The sequence below is a fragment of the Nasonia vitripennis genome (genome assembly GCF_009193385.2).
Source record: "Nasonia vitripennis strain AsymCx chromosome 3 unlocalized genomic scaffold, Nvit_psr_1.1 chr3_random0010, whole genome shotgun sequence".
In the NCBI taxonomy this organism is placed as follows: Eukaryota; Metazoa; Arthropoda; class Insecta; order Hymenoptera; family Pteromalidae; genus Nasonia; species Nasonia vitripennis.
The window spans coordinates 42,488-67,716 of NW_022279630.1; the positions used below are offsets into that span (position 1 = coordinate 42,488).

The window sequence follows — 25,229 nt, forward strand, 5'->3', positions numbered from 1 at the left end:
TCTTCTCGCTCCTGCTGATATCGTGAGCACTCGCAAAAGACGTGCTCGACATTCTTTTTTGCATCTGAACATATTGGGCAGTACGGACGGTCGTCTTGTTTGAACCGATGCAGGTACACCTGGAAACATCCATGCCCGGTAAAAAACTGCGTGAGGTAGTAGTTAACTTCCCTATGTCTTCCTTTAATCCAGTCTTCTATTCTTGGTATAAGGTAATGAGTCCATCGCCTCTTGCCACTAGCGTCCCATCTTGTTTGCCATTCAGTCATCATCTTTTTTCTTGCAACATCCCAGATCCCTTTCTGGCTTTTTTTATTCGCTCGTCTTCTGCCTTCGAATACGTCCTTTCTTTCCAACGCTAATGGGTCAATAGGTGGCATGCCTGCTTTAATACAGCAGCATCGTCCGATACCGCACGGTAAGCGGACGCCACTCTTAGTGCACTTTGCCTATACGCGGTAGTCAACTTTCGTGCATACCATTTCACCCGCATCGCATCTGTCTATACTAGGGCTCCGTATAGCATAATCGATGTGGTTACACTAGCTAAGAGTAACCTACGCTTCTAAGTTGGCCCTCCTACACTTAGCATCAATCGTGATAGAGCAGCGTTAACTTTTTCTGCTTTATCACTGACTTATTCCAGATGCTGTTTTAAACTTAGTCTTGCTTTGATGGTGATGCCCAAGTATTTGATAGTTAGTTGAGAAACGATCTCATGTCCATCCAACGTCAGTGTGATTTCCTCCATCTTCTTCCTACTAAAAAAGAGAATTCCTTTCGTTTTTTGACTGCCTAATTCCAGACCCGTCTCTGTTAGGCATTCGTGTATTATACGGGTTGACTCTTCAGCTATGTATGTCACCTTTTTTTTATGTTTCGCTACTACTACTACTGCTATGTCGTCAGCGAATCCCACGACTGTTGCTCCTTCAGGTAATTGTAGCTTTAGTACCCCGTCGTACATGATGTTTTAAGTCGGTGGGCCAAGTACTGACCTTTGGGGGACGCCTCCTGTAACTTTATAGGTCTTGGTACCATCCTCAGTGTCATATAAGATTCTGCCCTTTAAGTAGTCGGTCATTATCCTTCTTATATATAAGGGCACATATTTCACTCCATCTGGCCGAATTGAATGCATTTTTGACATCTAATGTAACTATAGCGCAATACTTCTTTTTCCTTCCCTTCTATCTTTTTCCCTCTATCGCTGTTTGTGCAGTGTCAATCACTAAACTAACTGCATCCACGCCCGTTGTTCTCGTCTTTTATTCCAGTGTCACTTTTGCAATCTCCTTGTTCCCCCAGTATACTGGTGGTCGTCTACTGTATGCCACTCTTCGAGGCATAGCAGCGTTACATGCTTGGTGATGTTTACCGTCACCTGCTCCGCCTTGCTGTTCGCTGTTCCATACAGTTGCATTTCTTCTAGTGCTAACAGGAACATCTCCTTATCATAATCCTTTATTTTCCAACTAACTCTATTAGTCGTTGTACTCGCGCTGGGTCCCTGTTTTGATATTCCTACCTCCATTATTATAGCCTGCTGATCATTATGTGTGTAGTGCTTACTTACTGTCCATGAAGCGACTAAGCCAATAAGGCTGCTACTAACAAACGTCAGGTCGACAATAGATTTTGCGTCTCCTCTTCTCAATGTGTATGTGCATCCTTGGTTAACTAGGACCAAATTTAGCAGAGCAATTGCTTCTAGGAGTATTCGACCTTTGTGGTTAGTCCTTATGCTGATCCACTCCACGTCCCACGCATTGAAGTCGCCTGCAATCAGTACCGGCTTTCTCCCAACTGCGTTTTGTATGAAGTACAAAAATATTAATTAAATATTATTATTCATATGTTGTATACGTAGCTAAATGATTTAATTAATATTTTTGAGAAATGTCTTTCATTAGGTCTGAGGAGGCATGTTTAAGGTACATTTTAAGCCCAGGTAGAGTAAAAAAGACGGTCCAGATCTTTCACAAAGCCATGGAAAGTGACTAAAAACACTTATTCATATAGTAAAATGTAATGAATTTTGGTCACTGATTTTGTATGGTATATATATCATATTTCTTAGTAGAAATAGTGCATAGTGTAAATATTTACAGTCGATATTTTTTGTGTTTTAATTTACGTAAAAAGAAAAAAATTTTATCGGACGAATATTTTGTTGTTTTTTGTAGGATTTAACCCAGGCTGGACCCCTTAAGCTCTCGCTGCGGAGTTAGACGATATCTTTGCTCGCGTTGGCCGGTGCTTTGGACTGCTCAGACGACGATATTCCAGTCGGTGTGCCTGGAGTCTGTTGCTTTTAAAAATACGGAGTCAAGTATGTTTCGCTCGTGCTGAGTAGATGTGGATCGTGTGGCTGGACGAGGCTGAAGTTGTTGTATCGCGATCACGAGTAATTCTAGAATGCTCGGGACGACTAAACCAATTATCGAGCAGTGTGAGACTGAACGCGTTGCTTCGCGCGCACGGTCACGCCGATGACACCGATGCCTAATCTTCCTTTCGTATTTTGGAAAGTCGCGTGCGCGCGGCAACAATGCTTGTTAGGGGTGTGCAAGTACTCAAAAAGTCGGGTTACTCGATTGAAAAACTCGACTCTACGAGCTCGAGTACCGGGTCGAGTCAAGTTACTCGAATATTTTGAACTACTCGAATTTTTCGGGTTACTCAAATCTTTTGAGTTTCTCGCACTACTCGAGATTATTTTTTAACCATATATTTACCATAACACTCGAAATTTTATAATTATATTTACGTATGGCTTTAAGACAGCCTCAGTAAAGCAGAAAGCAATAAAAGTGAGAGCTCATAAAGCTTATACAAGCGAATTGCTTTTCATTCGTATATAAACTAAGCAAAAACCTTATAGGTTAAGCTGGTAGTGGTCAAGCCATATAGAAGTTGCGAAAAACGCACTGCTCTTACTGTTCTCGTAACTGCAGTTGTGAATCCCAGTTAGAAAAGCGCGCTACATTTATGCTCGTCCGCGGGACGGCATATTTTCAGGGTTATACTGTAAAAAATTTTGTCGTAATATTACTAACCCGGTAGTAAATTAATCCATCCTACGCCCAGCACTGTAAATTTACAACAGTACAAGTAAATTTAAAACGGTATATAGTAATTTTATTATTTTGCGCGCTGTAATTTTACAACGGCGGTAGTATATTCGCACTAAACGCGAGAATTTGACCTCTGTAAAATTACTACGCTAAGAGTAGTAAACTAATCCGACCTACACTGGGCGGAACAATTTTACTACAAGAATAGTAAAATTGCTAAATTTTTGTAAATTTACGTAGCTGAGAGTAGTAACATTGCTATACGTGGGGTTGGAACCTCATGTAATTTTACTACATTTTAGTGATTTTAAAAAATCATTTTTTATAACTCATGCACGATTTTCGCCTTTTTTTGACCTAAAATTAGGGACTAAAGTAGTCGTTTTCGACCAGATAGCAAAAAAATGCAGCTGCGGGCGTAATAGTATATAATGCAACGGGTACCGAAAGACATTTTTAAATTTTGGCCGAGAATCACATGCTTTGAGTTATTTGCTAACGTGAGTTAGAGGGTGCAATAGAGATAGAAAAAGGGGATAAGTCAGAGTGGCTGAAGAAATTACAAAGATTACCTCAGATCCCTTCGCCCCTGCGGCTCTTTCGCTCTTCTCAGTCTCTCCATGCGCCATTTAACATGGCGCTTACTCTCTCCTCTAAACTACGGCTTTGCGCGCGGCTTCTGCCACCTTGATCTTCGCCTCATTTGGCGTGTGTGTATGTGTGTAGTATGCGTGTGTGTGTGTGTGTGTACAGGTGCGCTGCCTGCTTGCGTAAATATGTGCAGGGCACACTGTCACTGTCACAACGAGAAAATGTATTTGGAATGCGGGGCAAGTTCCGTTGTTATTTTATGAACATGGTGATCATGAACAATGCTATTAAGTAAGTATTAAGTTTTTACTATTTTTATTAAAAATTCTAAAAAACTTTGAATCCTTTTATATCAGAAAAATGTCACTTTGGAAAAGCATTCTGTGCCAATGAAGTTGCCCGTGGTTTTTTTCTGATCAGTCATCTACAAATATTTTTAGATTATGTGACTAATTCTTAAGAAACAGTTTAAATCATTCTTTTTTAAATAATATAAACTAAAGAAAAATAATACAACGTTGTAACCACCTTATCCAGCTATTAGATTAAAATATTTATATTTTTATATTTTTTTCAAAAATTAATCTTCGTGCGAATCTAAACTTTGCTATTACGATTTTAACAGTTTTTAGTCTGTTTTATGAAAGTAGACTACTTCAAATAAGTCTTTTATTTCAAATATCCTCAATTTCATGCGAATCTGGTGGATCAGCATACCCACTGTCTTCATAACGTGTGTATCCGGAACATGGAGATCGTGATGGATGAATTTGGTGAGTACTAAAACAGGATTATAATGATTTAATATTATGATGTATAAGAAAACATAAGAAAGTTATAATTTTAAAATTAGTTAAAGAGGCCCTATTTCTATATCTGCGATCCTACCGACCTTGAAGTCGTTAGTGCAGTTAGTACTTATAACCTCTGACGCCATCTAGCGACAATCACTATAAAACTAGAAATTAGCAAGTCATATAAAATACTGTTAGCTTGATATAATTACTATATAGATAAACAAACAATGCGCGTTTTGTCATACTTGTACAATAAATTATGTGGTTTTAGTACGTTGTAACAACAACCTAATCACATGATTTAACTACATAGTAAACTATATAGTACCTTTCAACTTGATGCATTTGTATATAAACACCGCGACATTTTAGCTTCAAGCAAATTTTGAACTGAGAAGCTAAAAAAGACACACCTGTTCTCCGATCCTCCGCCACTAGGCGGGGAAGCAGTTTTTCGATTCCTCCGAATCATGTACTGGCGGCAGCTCCATAATTGTGAGTTTATTAAATACTGTTGTTTTTTATCGTAAAAAATTGTAAAATACTTTGCATTTTTATATTTGTCAAATAAATTTTAACTTTTTCAATTTTGCCTCATTTTAGAGAAAGCTTTGTAATTGCAAAATTTTTCGGACCCATGTCTGTTCAAAAACTGCGTAAGGTAGTAATTTATTTCCACGTGTCATCTTTTGGTCCAGTCAAGAATCCTTGGTATTAGGTAGTGCATCCCTCACCCCTTTTCACTGGAGTCCCATCGTCTTTGCCATTTGGGGAGGGTTTGTTCCTTCGGGGATTTCCAAACTTTCGTTTGATTATTATTAATATAAGAAGATCTCCTGACACTGTTCTGCGTATTTTACTCACGCTGTCTGACTCAGCTTGCTAAGGAGCTGCTTTCGTTTTTGGCAAAATGTCTGCATAGCTCTTTCCTTCTGCAGCCTTGATGATTAGAGCATCCAGTGTAGGGGGTCTTGCCCACTTCGATCCGTCCTTGCTGGTCTTATTCTGGTTTGTAACTCCACGCTGCCTTTTTATGTTGATTGTCCTCTTCTTTATTCCCTCCATTTCTATTCTGCGGAGTAGCTAAGGCTTCCTTTGTGGCACCCGCCTTTCTAGATTTTAGACTCAGAGTTAGCTGGGTTTCCCTCCCCTGCATTTCCGGGCGTTGGCATTGCTGTGAGTTATTGTGAATTCCTCACTTTCAGCAATTAAAATCATTTTATGGAAAACACAAACAAGTGAAGACAAACAAACAAATTTTAAATAAAAAGACAAATTAATATTAAATAGATAAATGCCCTTCCCCTTAGGACTTGAAAGAGATTAGGCGCCTCGATTTCGGAATCAAGACGACGATACAAGAAATATAATTAAATTAGGAAAACAATAGAATTTTATTGAATTAAATCGAATTTTAAGACACTCGTGAATTGAACTGTATCTGCGAATATCAAAATCACGATGTAAAATTTTCAAGCACGCAGGGCATTCATCACGTTCCGAATCCATCAGCAACAAAAAAATGCCTCGTCCAATATACACGTACACCAGCGCACACATCTACGCCACGGGGATTTATAGGGCCAACCGAACAGCATCAAAGGCAGTTTAGCTCGAGCTTCCGATCCGTGCGGTACCGCTTTATCATTTACCATCAATAAGATTAATAATTGCTTTTATAAGAGTTATCGTTTAAATACCAAAGTGTCTTACTGTTATATTGTCTGGATTGACAATTTCTTCTCAATCAATCAATATGATCGGGTAAAAATGGGGGTAATCCAAAACTTTTAAATTAAAAAGCGTTACAACATTTGTCCGCATATACGGTGACTTAATGTATACCCAATCTTGTATGATCATCCGTATTTACAACAAACGCGGCTGGAAATACACCGACAGTATGCAACGGAATTTTCGAAAGATTCTCAAGTATCCGAAGACTACAATTTTAACCTGTAAGCATTATTAAAAGCGCATCGATAATTACTGTGACAAGTTCCAACAGCGTGACGCATACAGTATACATTAGACGATAATTTATCGAAAGTCGGACATTTCTAATCATACTCAAGATTACAAATTCAAAGAGGTATTATTTTGCGTAATAATAGCCATTTATTATTACCTCTAACATATGTATTTCGCACACTTTTTGAAAGTTCTTTTAAAATTTTTTTCATCAACTTAAAAGACACCTTGCCGTTAAAGTAGTCCAGACCGTAATGATATTGGGTCAGCCAATCGTTCTCGTTTGGTATATCTTCACTTAGAAGATCAAGCACTATCGCCGAAGTCAGTATCCAATGACTACTGAAGTTCCCATCAACGGCCACTACGGCAACCTCTTTTGGCACATTCCGATCAATGATCACATCCATAAATGAGTAAAGCGTATATGACAGTGCTGGATTGCAAAAAATTAGAGGAAGATACTGACTTTGGAAGTCGCTTGCATGGTGTTTATATGCACAGTAGAGAGTAGCGACATCTGTGAAAAATAAACTGCTTTCAACTGCTAGAATCGATGATCACTTGACGCGAGGCATCAATTTCCAAAATATTATCATACTCTGCGTACAGAATGCAAATGACTGTTTTTGTTAGTGCATTGCTAAAACGTACTTCTAGTCTGACGCTACCGCGTCAGACTAGAAGTACTGCAGTTGTAATGTGCCATGTTCAAATTACATGAATATATGTATATATGACTGTATATGTTATGAATGAGTATGTATGTACGTGAACATGAGAATATATATGCATGTATTTGTATATGACTACATATGACGTCTGCGTGACTGTAACCATGCACTTACACAGACAATGTATTCACAATCGATCGAGACGAAGTAACTAGATTACAAAACATGCTGAGCGCTAAAAAACGGAACAAGTGCTCTGACCTCTGTGTCAGCACCCCTCGCGCGCGAACCACGACCGCAAAGTGTACGCGTCAATCCTTAGTGGGGCAAATGCTGATTGGACTACCGCGATCTTCTTCATCTAAATTTCATAACTGCTTGCATCGGCACCGAAGCTTTAAAAACCGCGGAGCCGATCCACGCAGGGCCTTTTTGCGTAGTGACATATTCCTTACGGTAGCGACTGATTCTGAGGTGAAGCGACGGCGTTTGTGGTGTTTGGAGCGTGCTAAATCCGTCCAACACCTTGGGAGCGTGCTAACTCCGTCCCTTGTCATAGCATACACTGGAAAGCCCTTTGAACTCAGATCCGTGCCACAGAGATAAGTACAAGCTAAGGACCGTCGAGTGGAACCTCTGGCGTTAGCAAAAGCAATTGACCAACATAAATATATTGCTACGTGAACACTAGTAGACTAATACGATGTTTAGAATTATCTTATGTGCGCAGTTTAATAATAATTGTAAGTTGCTAAGATTAATTATGAATACAGCTAACAAATTAGACTAAACATTCTAAGAAATAACCGTAAAACGTAGAATTTGCGAATCTAATAAAACAACATCTAAATTCAGTCAAACTCTGTTATCTGAACGTACGTGAAGTGCTCTGGGCCAATAAAAACATAACAATCAATACTATGGAAACCCTTGTACATAAATCGTAAATAATAATCAAACCTCAATTAGCATAAATAAATTCACATCAGCTACGCAGTCACGACGTGCAGCTAAGAGTTCGATACTTGTGGACACACCATCAGCGTCTATACACGAGGTGAGAGTAACGGAATCAACGCTGAGTCCGTAGGACACAAAAGTGTCACAATCAACTTGTATTTTACGACCGCAAGTAACAGCTGACACTCATACGTCCACCAAATGTAGTCGCGGACCGAATAGCGTCCGCGCAGAAATACGCGTCCACACAGACGAGTAGCGTGGGACATACTTAGATCTTGCAGTCCGCGTGTAACTCTAGTAACATAAGACTCTCGAGCCGAAGGCTAGTTTCTCTTAATTTAAGTAATTATTTGTATACTCGCGCAGCCCGTCCTTATATCAAGTACGGTAATTACAAAATGGCATTCCTTGTAGGGAACTAGCCATTGTTACTAGAGCAACAATTTCTAGAATTTCTTTGAGAATTCTTTAGAATATATATTTTTTAGAAGTTTAGACGTTTTTAGAGTATTAAAAATTTTTTAGAAATTTGTTTTTGAGTTTTCGAAGAATTTAGATTATTTAGAGGATATTTTGGAAAGTTAGAAGAAATTTTATGAAGAAGGAAAAATTTTTTTCAAAGAGTACTAAAATATCAGCACAATGTCGGTAGATTTAAACCAGACCAGAGAGGATATTCTCGCGATCGCGGACGCGAAAGCCAGATAAAGGCTCCGGACCAATTTCACCGTGTCCATCAAGCAGAACGAAACCGACAAATGCTGGACGTGTCTCGCAGCGTCCTGGAAGTGAACCAGACTCAGAGTATAGCCCGAGAGGTCATGCGCATTCCAAATACGACGGGACTAACATGCATCTCAAAGAGTTTCTGCAGGATGTGGATAACGGATTTACGTTACTTCCACGAGACCAGGAGCCACAGTTTCTAAGATCCGTAATATAAAAGTTAAGAGGCAAGGCTAGACAAATGTAAGAGGTAATACGTTCAACACATTAGAAGATCTCAAGAAACACCTAAAAAATAGCCTGACCCTTACCAAATCATACGGTTATTATCTAATAGAAATTCAATCAGCCAATATGCGGAAGGGAGTGAACGTCCGCCAGTTTTACGGACGTTTAAATGCGCTGATAAACTCAGCAGTTACAGCCGTAAAAGAAGGACTGACAGCAACACAAACAGCTGTGGACCAGAGACCGCACCTTGAGCTGCTAGCGCTGGAGTCGTTTGTCAACGGGCTGCCGGACGGCTGGAGGACAGAATTGGTGGACTCTGCTCCACAAACTTTACAATCGGCCTAATACACCGCCCTAAATTATGAGAAAGCCAGGATAAAAATGACCGGAGAATAGTGAACGACAATCTGGCGCCTCAAGTTTTTCAGTCTTTGCGTCACGGAATGCGAAGCTGTGCAAAACAAATTGTAAATTTTAAAAGTAGAATATTTATAATAAAATAAATAGAAAATTAGATTTATATAAAGTGTGAAGAGTGTTTTTAGTTTAAATAGATAGTTTATAAAAATCTAGTTAAGAATAAATACTACTTAAGAATAACAATAATATTAAATTTGAATTATTACAAAATATAGTAATAAGGAGAGAAAGTTTAAAATATAAAATTATAAATGGAAAGTTTTGTTGGAGTAGGATTTTTGTGGATCGTGAAAAACGATGGCACAACCAAAAAGGCACACTCGTATGTTTAACACTAGCTTTTATTGTGGAAAAAGATAAAGATGCGCGAGATCGAGATCAGGAACTGTTGCTCTGACGGTAGTCAGCACACAAATCAGATGGCCAATGCGAGCTCCGGGGAACTCCTAAGACTTTCATCTGAAATGTAGAGCTTAGTTTGCTTTTTATTTCGTCTAATTTCGTCTGATTGTTGCCTGCTTATATGATATCGTCTACATATACCAGTAACACCACCATCTGATTTTGCAGTCTCCATGTAAATAGGCATATTTCATTTATGTCCTTTTCCAATCCAAGTTCCAAGGCTACTTCTGAGAAACGCTTGTTTCATCACTTGGGACTTATTCTTAGACCATATAAAGATTTTTGAAGTTTGCATACTTTCTTTCTTTTGATTGTTGAATCGATTTCGATACCGTGTGGTATTTCCATAAATATGTCTTCTTCAAGTGTTCCATTTAGGAAGGCTGTCTTGACGTCCATTTAATATGCAGTTAAATCGAACTTATTAATGATTGTGAGTGTCCCTCTGACAATTGGCAACCTAGAAACTGGTGCGTAGGTTTCTCTGAGTTCATATTCTTTTCGATCTTTAAATCCTCTGATAACTAGTCTTTCTTTGTAGGTAGTTTGACCATCTTCAGATGTTTTCATTTTGAACACTTACTTAGAATCAATAGTATAAATCTTTTTGCCATTTTTATCTACGGATGGTCTATCTACTAGCGTCCAGACATTGTTATCTTCCATAGACTTCAACTCTTCTTTTATAGCTTCTGACAATTTATGTTTATCATCTGGTTCTATGGCTTTTTTATAGTTGATAGAATCTCTATTTGTTTGTGGTATATAGATGTGTCCAAGTTCATCTTTTTCTGAATGTCTATCGCTATTTTCTCCGGTTGGAGTAGGCGCTTGTACTTCGACTACTGCTTCTTTGAGATGAGTCTGATTTCTGGTTTGATTTTTTTTAACTTTCCGAGCGTTTTTTATTTACTTTTCTTTTCGGATTGATCTTTTTCTCTAAATTTGAATCCTCTTGTATATTTAGTTGTTTTATACTTCCAGTTGTTATTTCTAATATCTCTGATTTCTCTTTCAGGTTTGATTTATATACATTTTTATATGCTAATTTTTCATTAAATCTTACATGTCTTGATGTAATGAACCTCCGAGATTTTGGATGCCATAGAACTTAATCAGTTTGAGAGTATTCTACCATGATAGTACGGATTGCTCTGTCTGAAAAACTTGCTTTCTGTATGGGGCTTGCTTTCTGTAATTGACAAAATTGACACTAATACAAAATAATGGAATGACTTTGAAAATTTTTGAAAACTGAAAAAATTACAAAAATTTTAGAAAATATTGAAAATTTCTGGAAATATTGAAAATTTTTTCATTTTTGAACGCATGTCACTCTCTTTTCATTTATGGGGCTAAAAGTAGGGGTTTCCATTTCAAAAAATCAACTTGACCTTGAAATGCCCTTGAAGATCCTGTTTAACGACAGGGTCAAGATGACCATTCGTCAGCCGGGGAGAAAACTGAAAACTTTTGTGGGTAACATTTTCTCCTTGAATGCATTCGAGTTCAGCTAACCAGTTGTACTGTTATCGGCATGACCAATGACCTTGACCATTGAATTCAAGGTCAAGGCAAGGTCAGATTCAAACGTAAAATTTCCCGCTCTTTCCATTACTGGTGCCAAAAGTAGGGGTTTCTATTTGAAAAAATCGACTTGACCTTCAAATGACCTTGAAGGTCACGCTCAATGCCATTGTCAAGATCATCATCAGATAGCCAGGGAAAAATCCTAAAACTTTTATCCGAAACTTTTTTCGCTGGCATGCTTTGCCAACGAGATAATTGAGATTAAAGATTAAAATGACTCACCCTGTATATCACAATGTTTATGTCTTGCATCGGCATGAAAATAAAGTTAAAAAATATGGGCAATTATATGTTCTTGATAATGAATTAGCTACTATATAACAAAAACGCTATAGTAATAATCCTTATACAAAATTAGAATTGTTGAGTCATTTAGGTAGGTTATTGAAAAAAATTAACCCTTATGCTAAAGCTTATAAAATGATGCATGAATTAGAAAAAGAAGAGTAAGAACGTTGCACGAAAAACGGTTGCATGCCAAAGACGGTAACCAGGCCCATTAAACTAAACGATAAATTAGATAAAAATATATATAATAAAGCTTTTTGTAATGAATCTGCGATAATATTTAAATAAAATGGTTTATTTTCTGCAGAACGAGACACTATCATATATTCAAGAAATGACGTTCCTACTAGTGTTCCGCTAATAAGTAAACACACTGGCCCTATGACATCCACTTATTTATCTGAACGGAGGATACGGATAATTGCCCAATATGAAAATTAAATAGCAATAATAATATTTCAAATTTGCAATTTTATAATTACAGGCTTCAATACCACAATCTATATCTTAATTTGTGTAAAATTTCTCAACAGGCAATAATTGATGCATTTGTAAAGGTTGAAAGTTCAAGATTATATTATTTAAGAAAAAATTAAAATGTTTCAAGAAGCGATTTATACAAAGGTGAAATTGATTATTTACACAGGAAAAAGTAATAAAAAAAAAACAAAAATACAAATCCTAAAGAAAATTGTGTTAGTCTAAATAAAAATAAAACGATTGAAAATACTGAATACGAATATGATGAAATGTTTTACATCGTATTTCATATGTTATAAAGCGATTAGCTATCCACGATGAAGATGAGCAAGAAGTTTACTTTGAAAAAGAAAAGGAATCAGGAATACTAAACAAAAATATAGAAAATACGGCAACAGCATGTTTCAAATTGAATGCCAAAGCCGCCGTCTACCTGTCGCTCGCGTATACCTGCTGTTTGGCTTTTATTGTCCTAGCGCCGGCTCTGATCCTTTCTGCGCTGTAAAGAGAGAGATTGTTCCACGTATATAATTTATATGGTGGCCCTGAAAAGGGCCGATTGTTTTTTTGAAATATATATTATCGTAATTAGTGTTTCAGTTTGCTGTAGCCGTCTTTTTCGGGGCATGAAAAGGTGTTTCTGGAAAAGGATTTTTGATTCTGTGACGAGAAGAAGGAGGAAGATTTTTTAGACAGATTATGATAACCGCTTTTCTCTGGATACGAGAAAGTGTTGGTTGAGAATGACGACTGATTGTTCTGCTTTCTTGGCTCCTTGCTTCTCATGAGAGGCTGTCTCTCCTCCCACGTAGAACCTTTTTTCTGCTCTTTGCTCTGCTCCTATCCCATGGTCGAGTTGCTGTTTTGCCGGTCGCTTGACGAATAATTCGCATCGAAATGAACGCGTGCATATATAACTACTACTCGGTGCCGCAAAGCTTACTCTAAATTTCGGCTTTGGGGATCGTTGATGGGACTGAGGATTTTGCACGCATAAAAAGAGAAATTCTGGCACAATATTTATTTACTAAAAAACGCGTACGAGTCGAATGACTCAGCTCACAAGGTAATGAAATAATAAAATGACACACGAGCGCGCGCGCACACACACACACAAACATACTTACACAGCCGCACACACACACACGCACTCTAAATTTCTACGCTATAAATTACAAACAAGCGATACAGCTACTCTTGCGAGTGGCGCGTTGTTGGCGCAGTTGACGTATGGGCCCTCCTCGTAGTAAACCAGGCACCAACTCTTTCGGCGGAGTAGGCATCCGATGAAAGTTGTAAGGTACGCTGCGGTTGCGGCATGCTGTTGGTGGCGTACCTTGGACATTGTTGTCGTCACTGTCGTTGTCGTCGCCTGCTGATGATGGTGGAGGCGAGGCGATCTCGGCGAATCCATATCCAGGATGCACAGGCAGGGCTGTCCGTTGCACTTCCAGCAGCGATAGAGAAGGCACCTCCAGCACTGCTGCCACACGTCGTGCTCCGAACTGTTGGTGATGCACACTCTGCACCTCACGTTGATCGGCACAAACTGTACCGCTAGAGAAGCCTTTCGCCCGGCTTCTTGCTGTTTTTGCTGCAACAGCGCTGACATGTCCAGCATTCTCTGCTGGTAGCGCTGGAGCTGGCCGTTCAGCTTCTCCATTCCACGATTTTTAGCTTCGATACTTGCGAGAAGCGCATCGCGTTGGGCTGCTAATTTTTTCAATTCTGCCATGATGGTGGCCACGTGTGTGCTCTCTGTAGGGACTCACAAGGAAAGGTACCCAACCCGAACTCACCGATTTTGATGATTTTCATATATGTTGTAGAACATAAAAAAATAAGAGACACGTATTTTTTTTTATCGGCTAATTTTCACTTTTAAGGGGTAAAAACCTCCCCTAAAGTTAACCCCCAAAAAGCGTTTTTTTTTTAATATCTCGGCATAAAATTAATATTTTTCAATGAAACAAATTGGAGGTTATTTCTTACAAAAAGAGCAAGTATTTTATGGTGATTTGAAGAGTAAGAGTAGCATCCCCTATTTTTTAGGGGTTGAAAACATATATTTTTTGGCATAATTTTATAATAAAAATGTTTAAACCGACTAAAAAAAATTGGAAAAAATGTTTAAACATCCTTAATAACAAAATTTAGTTGACGTCTTTCGGTGTTTTCATAAATATTACCCCTAAGGGGGTAAACCACCCCTAACACAAAATAACTGTAAATATGTAATTCAATACACAATATTTCGTAGAAAGTTTGTATATAGAGGTTTCCAAGGTCGCTGATTACAAATCTGTTATCAGATTTTGAAAATTCAAAATGGCGGAACCAATAGGACGGAAATATCGAAAAAAAATTTTATATAATAAAAAAGTTTTAAACGACTAAAAAATTTGGAAAAAATTTGTAAACATCTATAATAAACAAATTAAGTTTTTCGGTTTTTTCATAGATACTTCCCCTTAGGGGGGTAAACCACCCCTAACACAAAATAACTATAAGTATACTTCAATCCATAATATTTTGTAGAAGGTTTGTATATAGAGGTTTTCGAGGTCGCTGATTACAAATCTGTTATCAGATTTTGAAAATTCAAAATGGCGGATCCAATATGGTGGACGGAAATATCGAAAAAAAATTTTAACTTTCAAAAAAACTTGTTTACAAATGTGTGATCTTTGTAGCCTGTACATGTGAACTAAAGAGCCTTAAACCCTAAACCCCTAAAGAACAAATAGGCTAAATGGTTGTGCTTTTTAACCAAACCACCTCAAATTCCTAAATTTGTAAACAAGAAAATTCTGTGTGTGAAGCAGTTTTATAATTTCCGTAGAAATTGTTATCAGAATGTTATTGAAATTCCTTTATTGTAAATTCAACTTATAATGTATTTTTGTTTATAATATTAGAGTATAATAATAATCTACAATCTTTTATCTTTTGCCATAGTGCATTTTTTGTATTGAGCATAAAATATATTATTTTACGATGTTTTTACAATAATGGTAGTCCTCATAAAAGTGTTTAAAGCACAATGCTTTTTTGCACCAACCACATCGTACAATTGCAATGTTTGTGCACCCTTCTATTTCACAATGTGTTGCACAAGACTTTCCAAAACTGAAATCTATAGGATTATCAAATTTATCTGGTTTTTCATTGACGTAACCGCTTTTATACCAGGAATATTTAAACAAATCTATATATCTCGGTGAAGACAGTTGGTTGTGAACCAATGATTGAAGTTTAATTATATTATTTCTCACGTGAAAATTCATATCATGATCCATTAACATTACATTATCAGAAAATGTTCGGACAAAGTTTTTCCAAATACGGAATCCATAGACATCAAGTGGTTGTATTTTTCCGGTGGCTCCAGTTGGAATTTTTTTATGTTAATAATTTTATTTTGTGGCATTGTTTCTTCTATAACTTTGTCACAATGACCACTCCAAGAATCAAGTAATAGTATTGAGTGATGGCCTACATAGGGATAAAATATTTTTTCCAACCAGATTTTGAAGTGATCTGCAATTAAACGACTTACTAATTAACTGATCAACGATATTACAATGTAAAAATTGTTATTAGTTCCCTTACTTGTTGTTAATTTTCCAGATTTGGATGCTTCCACGTACACGTTTTCTGGTCTAAATATGTTTTGTTCTACAATAGGGCCAAACTTGCCACTTGGTTCCTTTAAAACAAGAAATAGCGGTGACAACAGTTGTCCAGTAGCTGATATTAGTGGCTGTATAGTATAACTATGCGTTGTTGCTGAAATTGACTGTACCAGACATTGCACTTGCTTTTCTCCTTCTACTGCTAATGTTCTTCCAGAATGCATTTCTAGCTGAAATCCGCTCTGATCTGTATTATACAAATTTTCGAGTCTAATCCTTGGTATACACGATTTAACGTCATCGATAAATGCTTCAGCTTTAGCCGTAAGTTCTGCACTACTTTCTAGTGTTTTTCTTGTTATGAACTTATTTATTTTCCTAGAAACTATTCGGTGTGCTTGCTTAAATTTGAGTAACCAATGTTTAGAAGCTTTGAATCTAATATCATCAAAACCAATTTCTTTTTTAGCTTGTAAGTTCCATCGAATTATATCTTCATCATGGATAATTGAACCACTGTCGAGAGCTGCTTGAAAATTATCCAGGGTATACTGACAAATTTGTGCTACTTTTTCTCTATACGTGCCACCTTTATTAATTGAATGAGGCCAACGACGTAGCTGACTAATAGATGATACTTTTTTGAATCTGTTTTGCACTGTTTTGAGACTTAAATTTTGCTTCGTTTTGCTACTTCTCCAAAATTCTACAGCTCTTTTTTTGTATTCAAAATCTAGTTCTTCATTATCTGCTGTACATTGATTTATTGGTGCTATATCCGGATCAGGAAAATGATGTTGCACTTCATCTTCAATTATTTCCACATTATGGTCTTTATACTCTTCTTGAAAATCCAAAGAGTCATCAGTAATCATTTCTACATCGTTGAAATCATGTGTTGCATCTATTAAAATTTCTTTTATTTTTTCGGCCAACTCTGTTTCGTGATAATTCGTGACACTATCTGGTATGTTTAACGCTTGAAAGTATGCTAATAATAAGTTTAGAACGTTTAACGGATTAATTTTCATTTTTCAATCTAAAATGAAAACAAGCGGTAAAATTTATACAAGCTGTGTTTTTGCATGTAAGGCACGGCTGCTACATTTCTACCAGAATAAAACGAGTGAATGTAAATTAATTCTCGTTCCACTTTGTGATGTTCGGAACACTCTATTTTTGGTTTTATTCAACTTTTATTCACTTTGAAATTGAATAATGTAAATCTATATAAAATCACTAAAGAAAATTTTCTACAACTGTATGATACCACTGACAAACAAAAAGACGTACTATTCGTACTTTCCGGCATCGAACTAGAATACCCACAAAACTCACACACTGCCTAAAAAATAACACAGGCAGCTGAGGTAAACACTCGATGAAAACAATCTAAAAAACGAACATACTGATTCGCACATATTGTCAACAACTTTTATGAGTGAAAGACATTTATCTGTGGAATTATCATTGAATGTACGATAACATTCATTAAACTAATGAATGCATATAAAATTCCCTTTCAATAACAACGTGTTCTTTAATTGCAAATGAAGTTCGAGTATTAATATTCTTTTATGTATTTTTACCAATAACAAAAATTATCATAGTAATATAATAATAATAATAATAATAATAAGAATAAGCATAATTGCAATAGCAATAATAACAGTAATACTGATAATAGCAATGATAATGAAAAATAATAATAATAATTAGAATAATATTTATTATTAAATTTAGATTTTTTGATAAATTCATTAAATCGTATCAAATAGTATTATTATGGAATTCCAGACTGTAAATATTTTACTATAGATACAATAATCATTACTTCGAGAATTCATCTAAAAAACGTTTGGCTTACGAAATAATTGTAACAATGAAAAACTCCCAAGTTTGACAACATTGAATTTTATTACAAAACGCAAAAGAGTTTGATAAACTAATTTTATTAACCTATGTTTTTTCATTTGCAAAAAAGTGTGGACTTTTTGAATTTATAAAATTATATAATTATGCAATTTATGAAATACTTTATAATTTATGAAATTACTTTTGAAATTATGCTAATTTATAAAAGCAGAAAAATAAATAATCTTTGATTGAAACATAAAACGAGACGTTATTTGTTACATACAAAATGATAGAATAAAATATCGGTAATATGTCTATACTCGTGTCTACGGTAAAGCATAGGCCTTCGGCTTGTCTGGAGGTTAGGGGTTTGGAGTCGTTTGGTTAAAATGCACAACCATTTAGCCTATTTGTTCTTTAGGGGTTTAGGGTTTAAGGCTCTTTAGTTCATATGTACAGGCTACAAAGATCACACATTTGTAAACAAGTTTTTTTGAAAGTTAAAATTTTTTTTCGATATTTCCGTCCACCATATTGGATCCGCCATTTTGAATTTTCAAAATCTGATAACAGATTTGTAATCAGCGACCTCGAAAACCTCTATATACAAACCTTCTACAAAATATTATGGATTGAAGTATACTTATAGTTATTTTGTGTTAGGGGTGGTTTACCCCCCTAAGGGGAAGTATCTATGAAAAAACCGAAAAACTTAATTTGTTTATTATAGATGTTTACAAATTTTTTCCAAATTTTTTAGTCGTTTAAAACTTTTTTATTATATAAAATTTTTTTTCGATATTTCCGTCCGCCATATTGGATCCGCCATTTTGAATTTTCAAAATCTGATAACAGATTTGTAATCAGCGACCTCGAAAACCTCTATATACAAACTTTCTACGAAATATTATGTATTGAATTACATATTTACAGTTATTTTGTGTTAGGGGTGGTTTACCCCCTTAGGGGTAATATTTATGAAAACACCGAAAGACGTCAACTAAATTTTGTTATTAAGGATGTTTAAACATTTTTCCAATTTTTTTTAGTCGGTTTAAACATTTTTATTATAAAATTATGCCAAAAAATATATGTTTTCAACCCCTAAAAAATAGGGGATGCTACCCTTACTCTTCAAATCACCATGAAATACTTGCTCTTTTTGTAAGAAATAACCTCCAATTTGTTTCATTGAAAAATATTAATTTTAAGCCGAGATATTTAAAAAAAACGCTTTTTGGGGGTTAACTTTAGGGGAGGTTTTTACCCCTTAAAAGTGAAAATTAGCCGATAAAAAAAAATACGTGTCTCTTATTTTTTTATGTTCTACAACATATATGAAAATCATCAAAATCGGTGAGTTCGGGTTGGGTACCTTTCCTTGTCAGAGCATACTGATCGGTTCAAGCCGTGTCATAAACGTAAGCCGATGGCAAAAATATCTGCACGTAGGTAGAGGGGGACCGCACTGCTCCACTCTTTGCCTTTTAACGACGTTCGTTGTCTTAAGAATGAGAGACCGTTGGTAATGCTATACTCGGACTGGATTATTTGTATACACTTGAGCTCAGCGTCGTGGGCTTATCAGAAAGAATCGGAGACGGGTGAGAGCGAAAGAAAGGTTCTCAATGTTTCGCGAATCAGCTCCAGGAAGTATCGTGTGATCATGGACACGGGCTTTGTTTTATTATCGCCAACGGATTAGTTTTTAAAACTAAGCAGAGAACGAATCATCGGATCTCCGGTAGACACTCGAGAACAAGTGTAAACTGTTTGTACAGAGATTACAGGTGTCTGGTAAGAGAGATTAAAAAGGGTCTGCCGTAGAGTCATAAAAAACTGTTTGGTCCGTGTCACCGGTTCTAGCAGTGGCGACGGCCCATTCTCTGAGACGTCCGCTATCCGCCTAAGGTTTATGACTGCTACGTGCCTAGAGCGCAAACAGTGAGTACGGTATCGGATTTATTTCTTTCGATCACTGGTGGCAGCATGGATTTCTCAGCTATGGCTGTAATATGCGCTGTTTTAAAACAAATCCCCCTCTTTAACGGTTTTTCAGATCTGCGGTCTTTTTATTCGATGAAATCACTCCTAAGAAAGGCATGATATTTTCTTATCAGCCCTGAGCCGTCTACAAAACTCCTCCGTACGCCAGCGCAGTCATCAGTCTCTCGAAATGCGTGTCATTGAGAGAGCCAGCTTACCACGTGTCGCAGAAATGCCCTGTACTACGAACAAAGTTCGCGATGCGATCCTGCGCGTAGCCAACGCGCTCAAGAGTCGTCACCTACCTGTGCAGAGGAAGTGTACCCGCGAGTGGTACATGCGCGTTCATCGGATGTGCGGAGGAGAGGCTGTGACGCGAGCTGCGCTGCTTGCTAACGAATTGCGCGTACCGCTGGATCGCCAATTTTTATCAGAGATACTTTAAACATTCTAATGTTGTGATAAAAATCGTCGGCAGTTTCTTGGTGGAACGCGGTACACACGATGTGTACTGTCTGAGGCATATCATCGAGGAACATGGTAAGTGTTTACAGTGTTCCCTATAATCAGTTAAAAAAAAAAATAATAGTACTTTATTTTTGTTCTTCTTGTAGCTCGAATTACCCTGCAGGAGGACGCTGAGGAGAGCGACAGCGACGCAACGCTGTTTGTTGTGTCGTCACCTCCTTCACCACAGCGAGCCACTTCATCCGAGGAGGAGGAGTAGGAGGAGGAGCAGGAGGAGCAGGAACAGGAGGAGGATATACAAGCTCCTATGGAGGAGCCCATGGAGGATGATGCTGAGAGCGAGATAGAGGACAGCGATCACGGCGATGATTGGCCTGGCGTCTCCGCGCAAGCTGTCTACAGAGCGGGCGCTCCAGCACCGCTGAGAGGTAGCGAGCAAACGATGGAGGCTGCGATGATTCTGCTCCCGTTCCGCTATGAGCCAGCTCCCGAGTTTGGTCCTACGAGAGCCGAGGTTTTCGAGGGCTTTGCGACTCGGGATGAGACCGCTGAGGAAGTTGCGATGAATCCGTATGCACGCTTCAATCAATACAGCTCGTTCGACCGTCGTACTAATAAAAGTAAGAGAAATTTTTTTTAACTTTTAAATTTTCTTAAAAAATTATTATTACTAACTATAATAATTTTTTAAGTTATCAGACGTCGTCTGAACGAAGGCATGGAGCCCTGTCCGGATGCAGATCCAGAAAATGACGCGGCTATGATTTTTCAAGCTGCTGCGCTACGAATAGTGAATAACGGTCGTGCGCAGGAAGTACATTGGTTAAACAACTTGATGAAAAATCAGCAGACGAATTATTTTCTATGACTGCGTTCGAGATTACCGAATTGTTCAGCGACATCATTCAATGCTACAACGGTCGTGCGGAAGAATGAGGGCTCGCTTCTTTGCAGTCGACGACGATAATGTTAACAGCAGCAGCGAGGAAGAGGGCCCATCATCGCCTGTATTATCATCAGACTCTTCAACAGTGCTGAGCCCTACATTGTCGATGCTGCAGGAGGTCGGGTTCTACGATGCGGGTCACCCGATCATCGATGACAGCACAGCGAGCGGCATATCGCAGGTAGGCGGCGGCGGCGGCGGCGGTGACGGCGGCGATACCTCGAGCGAAGAGGCACCGTCGCCGAATAACAGTATTGTAAGCGGTTCTGCTGCAGCTTCTGATTCGGATCAGGGAGAGGAGGAGGAGGAGGAAGCTCGTGACAATGAGTGTTATCGTCGCTTCGAAATTATCGCGAATATGGTGCATCGCGTACGGAAGTTCCGTACAGACGCTCGCCGTCTGACGCTACGGATTAAAACACCGCCGCGTGGGACCAAGATGCTCAGCTGGGTTGAGTTAGCAATACGTGACATTTACGAGTATTTGCTAACTCTAATCAAAATCGGGAGCGATCGCGTCGGTGTTTCAATCTCTAGCGAATATTTCGCAAACGGGTCGGTCGGGCTCTCGTATCTTCTCGCGAGCGCGCTGACTGGCGATGATTTATGGTCTGTGGTGTCTGGACTCGTTCAGAGCAACGCAAATTTTCGAGTCGACGAGTGATTTACCGTTTGTTTGACCGTCGTAGAGATGCCTGTAGGTGCAGGTGGCTCTCGACGGAAAAACTTGACCGTCAACAGCGTTTCTCAACAAGTTCATCATTCAAATGAGCAATCGTGACAATCTCTGTCTGCCGAGAGCATTCGTTGTAGGCAAGGCGCAAATCGCGTTCCAGACGAACGATACATCGGCGCACAGTGGGAGAAAATGGACAAAATTCGAGCCACGCGTCATTTTTAATCGTAGAGCCATGATATTTTTTTAAACTCATTAAAAAAGCATCAAGTTTAAACTACAGGTGCAGAAATTATTGTATCACCTTCCCCTAAACCCATGCGACCCCTAGAAGCCACCCCTACCAAACCATAAGCAGTCTAACTCATCTATCCCAGGGAACAACGAGTTAAATCGCTTTATTTTTTCTTAAAATAATTAAGCCACACACCATAAGCCAGCTAATAACCTAAATACCTACCCCTAACCCGCTTAACCCCTAGAAACCACCCCTACCAAACCACAAGCAGGCTAACTGGCCTAACCCTGGGAACAGCGAGTTAAATCGCTTTATTTTTTCTCAAAATAATTAAGCCACACACCAGAAGCCAGCTAATCACCTAAATACCTACCCCTAACCTGATTAACCCCTAGAAACCACCCCTACCAAACCACAAGCAATAAAAAATGGTTTAAAAAAAAAATCTTTATTCATGTCGATTTTTCACATTGAAATCATTTAAGATTTAATGTTTAGAGCGAAGAAATCGTGTCCTCGAGACTTAAACTTCAGTGTCACAGTTTAAATTTTGAAAAAAGGTAAATCACATAAAATGGCGGCTAACACGGGAAAATCGTGAAAAATTTCCAGAAATTTTTACTTGAGAATGATAGACTTTAGAAAAAAATTTACTGAAGAAAAAGTTCTTAGATTAAATAAAAAAATACGTTGAAATTCTATCAGAATTTTTTGATGATTTCTCGAATTTATTATATTATAGTATAATTTAATATAATTAAATCTATTGATCATACGAGTGTTTGATGGTTAAATGTTTATTTTTGAATTTATTAGATTATAGTATAATACATACAAATATTGATCATACGATTTTTCGATGGCTAAATGGCAACCTTGTCGTGATAAAGGGGCTTAAATCTGTTTCAACGCAGATGACTAATAGCAGTTCATTCAACAATTACAGCTAACAAATAATGTGACTAATTTACTTGTAATAATGTCTTGAATTACGTGGGTATACGATTCTGCGTGTTTCCGGTCTGGACTGTGGAGTGGGTTTTTATTATTTTTTAATTTTTTATTATTTTATGGTGTGTGGCTTAATTATTTTGAGAAAACATTAAGCGATTTAACTCGCTGTTCCCAGGGTTAGGCTAGTTAGCCTGCTTTTGGTTTGGTAGGGGTGGTTTCTAGGGGTTAAGCGGGTTAGGGGTAGGTATTTAGGTGATTTGTTGGCTTCTGGCGTGTGGCTTAATTATTTTGAGAAAAAATAAAGCGATTTAACTCGCTGTTCCCAGGGATAGATGAGTTAGACTGCTTGTGGTTTGGTAGGGGTGGTTTCTAGGGGTAGGGGGGTTAGTGGTTAGGTGGTTAGCTGGCTTATGATGTGTGGCTTTATTATTTTAAGAAAAAATAAAGCGATTTAACTTGCTGTTCCCTGGGATAGATGAGTTAAACTGCTTGTGGTTTGGTAGGGGTGGCTTCTAGGAGTCGCATGGTTTTAGGGGAAGGTGATACAATAATTTCCGCACCTGTAGCTTAAACTTGATGCTTTTTTAAAGAGTTTAAAAAAAATCATGGCTCTACGATTAAAAATGATGCGTGGCTCGAATTTTGTCCATTTTCTCCCACTGTGCGGCGATGCGAGCCGAGTGGAACGTCATCCGCGACGGTCGTAGGCAAGCATGAGCGAGCTGTAAAATTGTGCCAGGATGCCGGTGTTCTCGTACCTCGCGAAGGTTGTGGTGTACAAGAGCTTCGTCAACTCCAGCATTATTTTACTGCTCGTGGTACAGCTTTAGTTGCTTACGAGAAAGACCCGATGGGCAGCGGTGAAGCACCATTTTTTGACGGACGCTGCGATGCCTGCACAACCGTAATATTTTTGCTCTATTCCGAGCTTCATTACGATGTGATCGTCAATATTTTTGGAGCTGCGAAGGCAAAATTTTTCTGTACTTTTTGCAATCGCGGCTACAGTAATATCGAGGATCACAACTGTAGGCAGCTGTGTTCGCGCTGATTCGTCTCGCCACCCTGTAGCGAGAACGAAGCTTTGTAAAAATGCGCATCGTGCAATCGCAGTTTTTTCGGCGATGTATGTTTTCGCAACCATTCGATTGCGGGATCATACAAAGCTAAGCACAAGCAATTGTGCGATGTGCTGCAGGTTTGTCTTACCTGCTGTAAAAGCGTGAACCGGCAGCGCGGTAAGCACGAGTGCGGCAAAAATTGGTGTCGACATTGCAAGTCGACACACGGTTATAATCAACACTGTTTTATACAACCGAAAAAAAATGATGCTTCAGCGAAAAAATATCTTTATGTTTTCTACGATCTGGAAACGATGCAAGAAGCATCATATCGAGGCGATGAAAGCATAAAGATGCACGTCCCGAATGTCTGCGTTGCAGAGCAAGTCTGCACGGAGTGCATAAGTTCTGACGACATTTCAGAATGGTGTCCCTCGTGCAGTGTACGCAAGCATGTATTTACCGAAGATCCCGTTGGTCAGCTGCTACAGCTTGTAGTACGCGACAGCGGACTTTGAAAATATAATATGCATCGCGCACAACGCACGAGGGTACGATGCGCAATTCGTTTTACGACGGCTTGTCGAACGTAAAATAAATTACGCGCCAAGCATCATACTGAATGGCCAGAAAATACTGTGCATCCGGTATGGACGCACAAAGTTCATCGATAGTATCAGCTATTTTCAATTGAAGTTGGCCGCGTTGCCTGCTACATTTGGTTTGGGTGAGACTACGAAAAAAGGCTGTTTTACGCACCTTTTTAACACCTCGGCTAACGCCGAATACCATGGCGCCATACCGGATGCGCACTATTATTCGCCCGACACTATGTCGTCGAGCGAGCGCGAGCAGTTCTTGCTGTGGCACAGCGAGATGCGTGCAGCGAACGCAGTATTCGATTTCAGCAAGGAAATCGTCGACTATTGTCGCATGCATGTGGCGATTCTGCGTCGCGCGTGCGTGGCTTTCAGAAAAATTTTTCTCATGGTCGGTGACACGGACCCGTTTGTAGTGGCTACTACAATCGCGTCCGCGTGCTCTCATCTCTATAGAAAAAATTTCTTTAAGCCACAGACTATTGGAATAGTCCCCAGGGGCGGGTATAGGCGCGCCGACAAGCACTCCCAAAAAGCCGTCGAGTGGCTGCTGCAGTGTGAGCGAGAGATCGGTCGCGCAATCGTGCATGCAGGCA

The 25,229-nt window shown here is 38.5% G+C and overlaps 1 protein-coding gene across 1 annotated transcript in view; it reads right to left on the reverse strand.

Annotated features, from left to right (window-relative positions):
* Positions 1–3,955: 3,955 nt before the first annotated feature.
* LOC107981654 (coiled-coil domain-containing protein 170-like) overlaps positions 3,956–25,229 on the reverse strand; it is a 290,914-nt gene continuing 269,640 nt past the window's right edge. Inside the window, exon 8 of the mRNA XM_032601858.1 lies at positions 3,956–4,448. Coding sequence (XP_032457749.1) covers positions 4,343–4,448 — 106 coding nt within the window. The 3' untranslated portion in view covers positions 3,956–4,342. The remainder of the gene's footprint in view (positions 4,449–25,229) is intronic.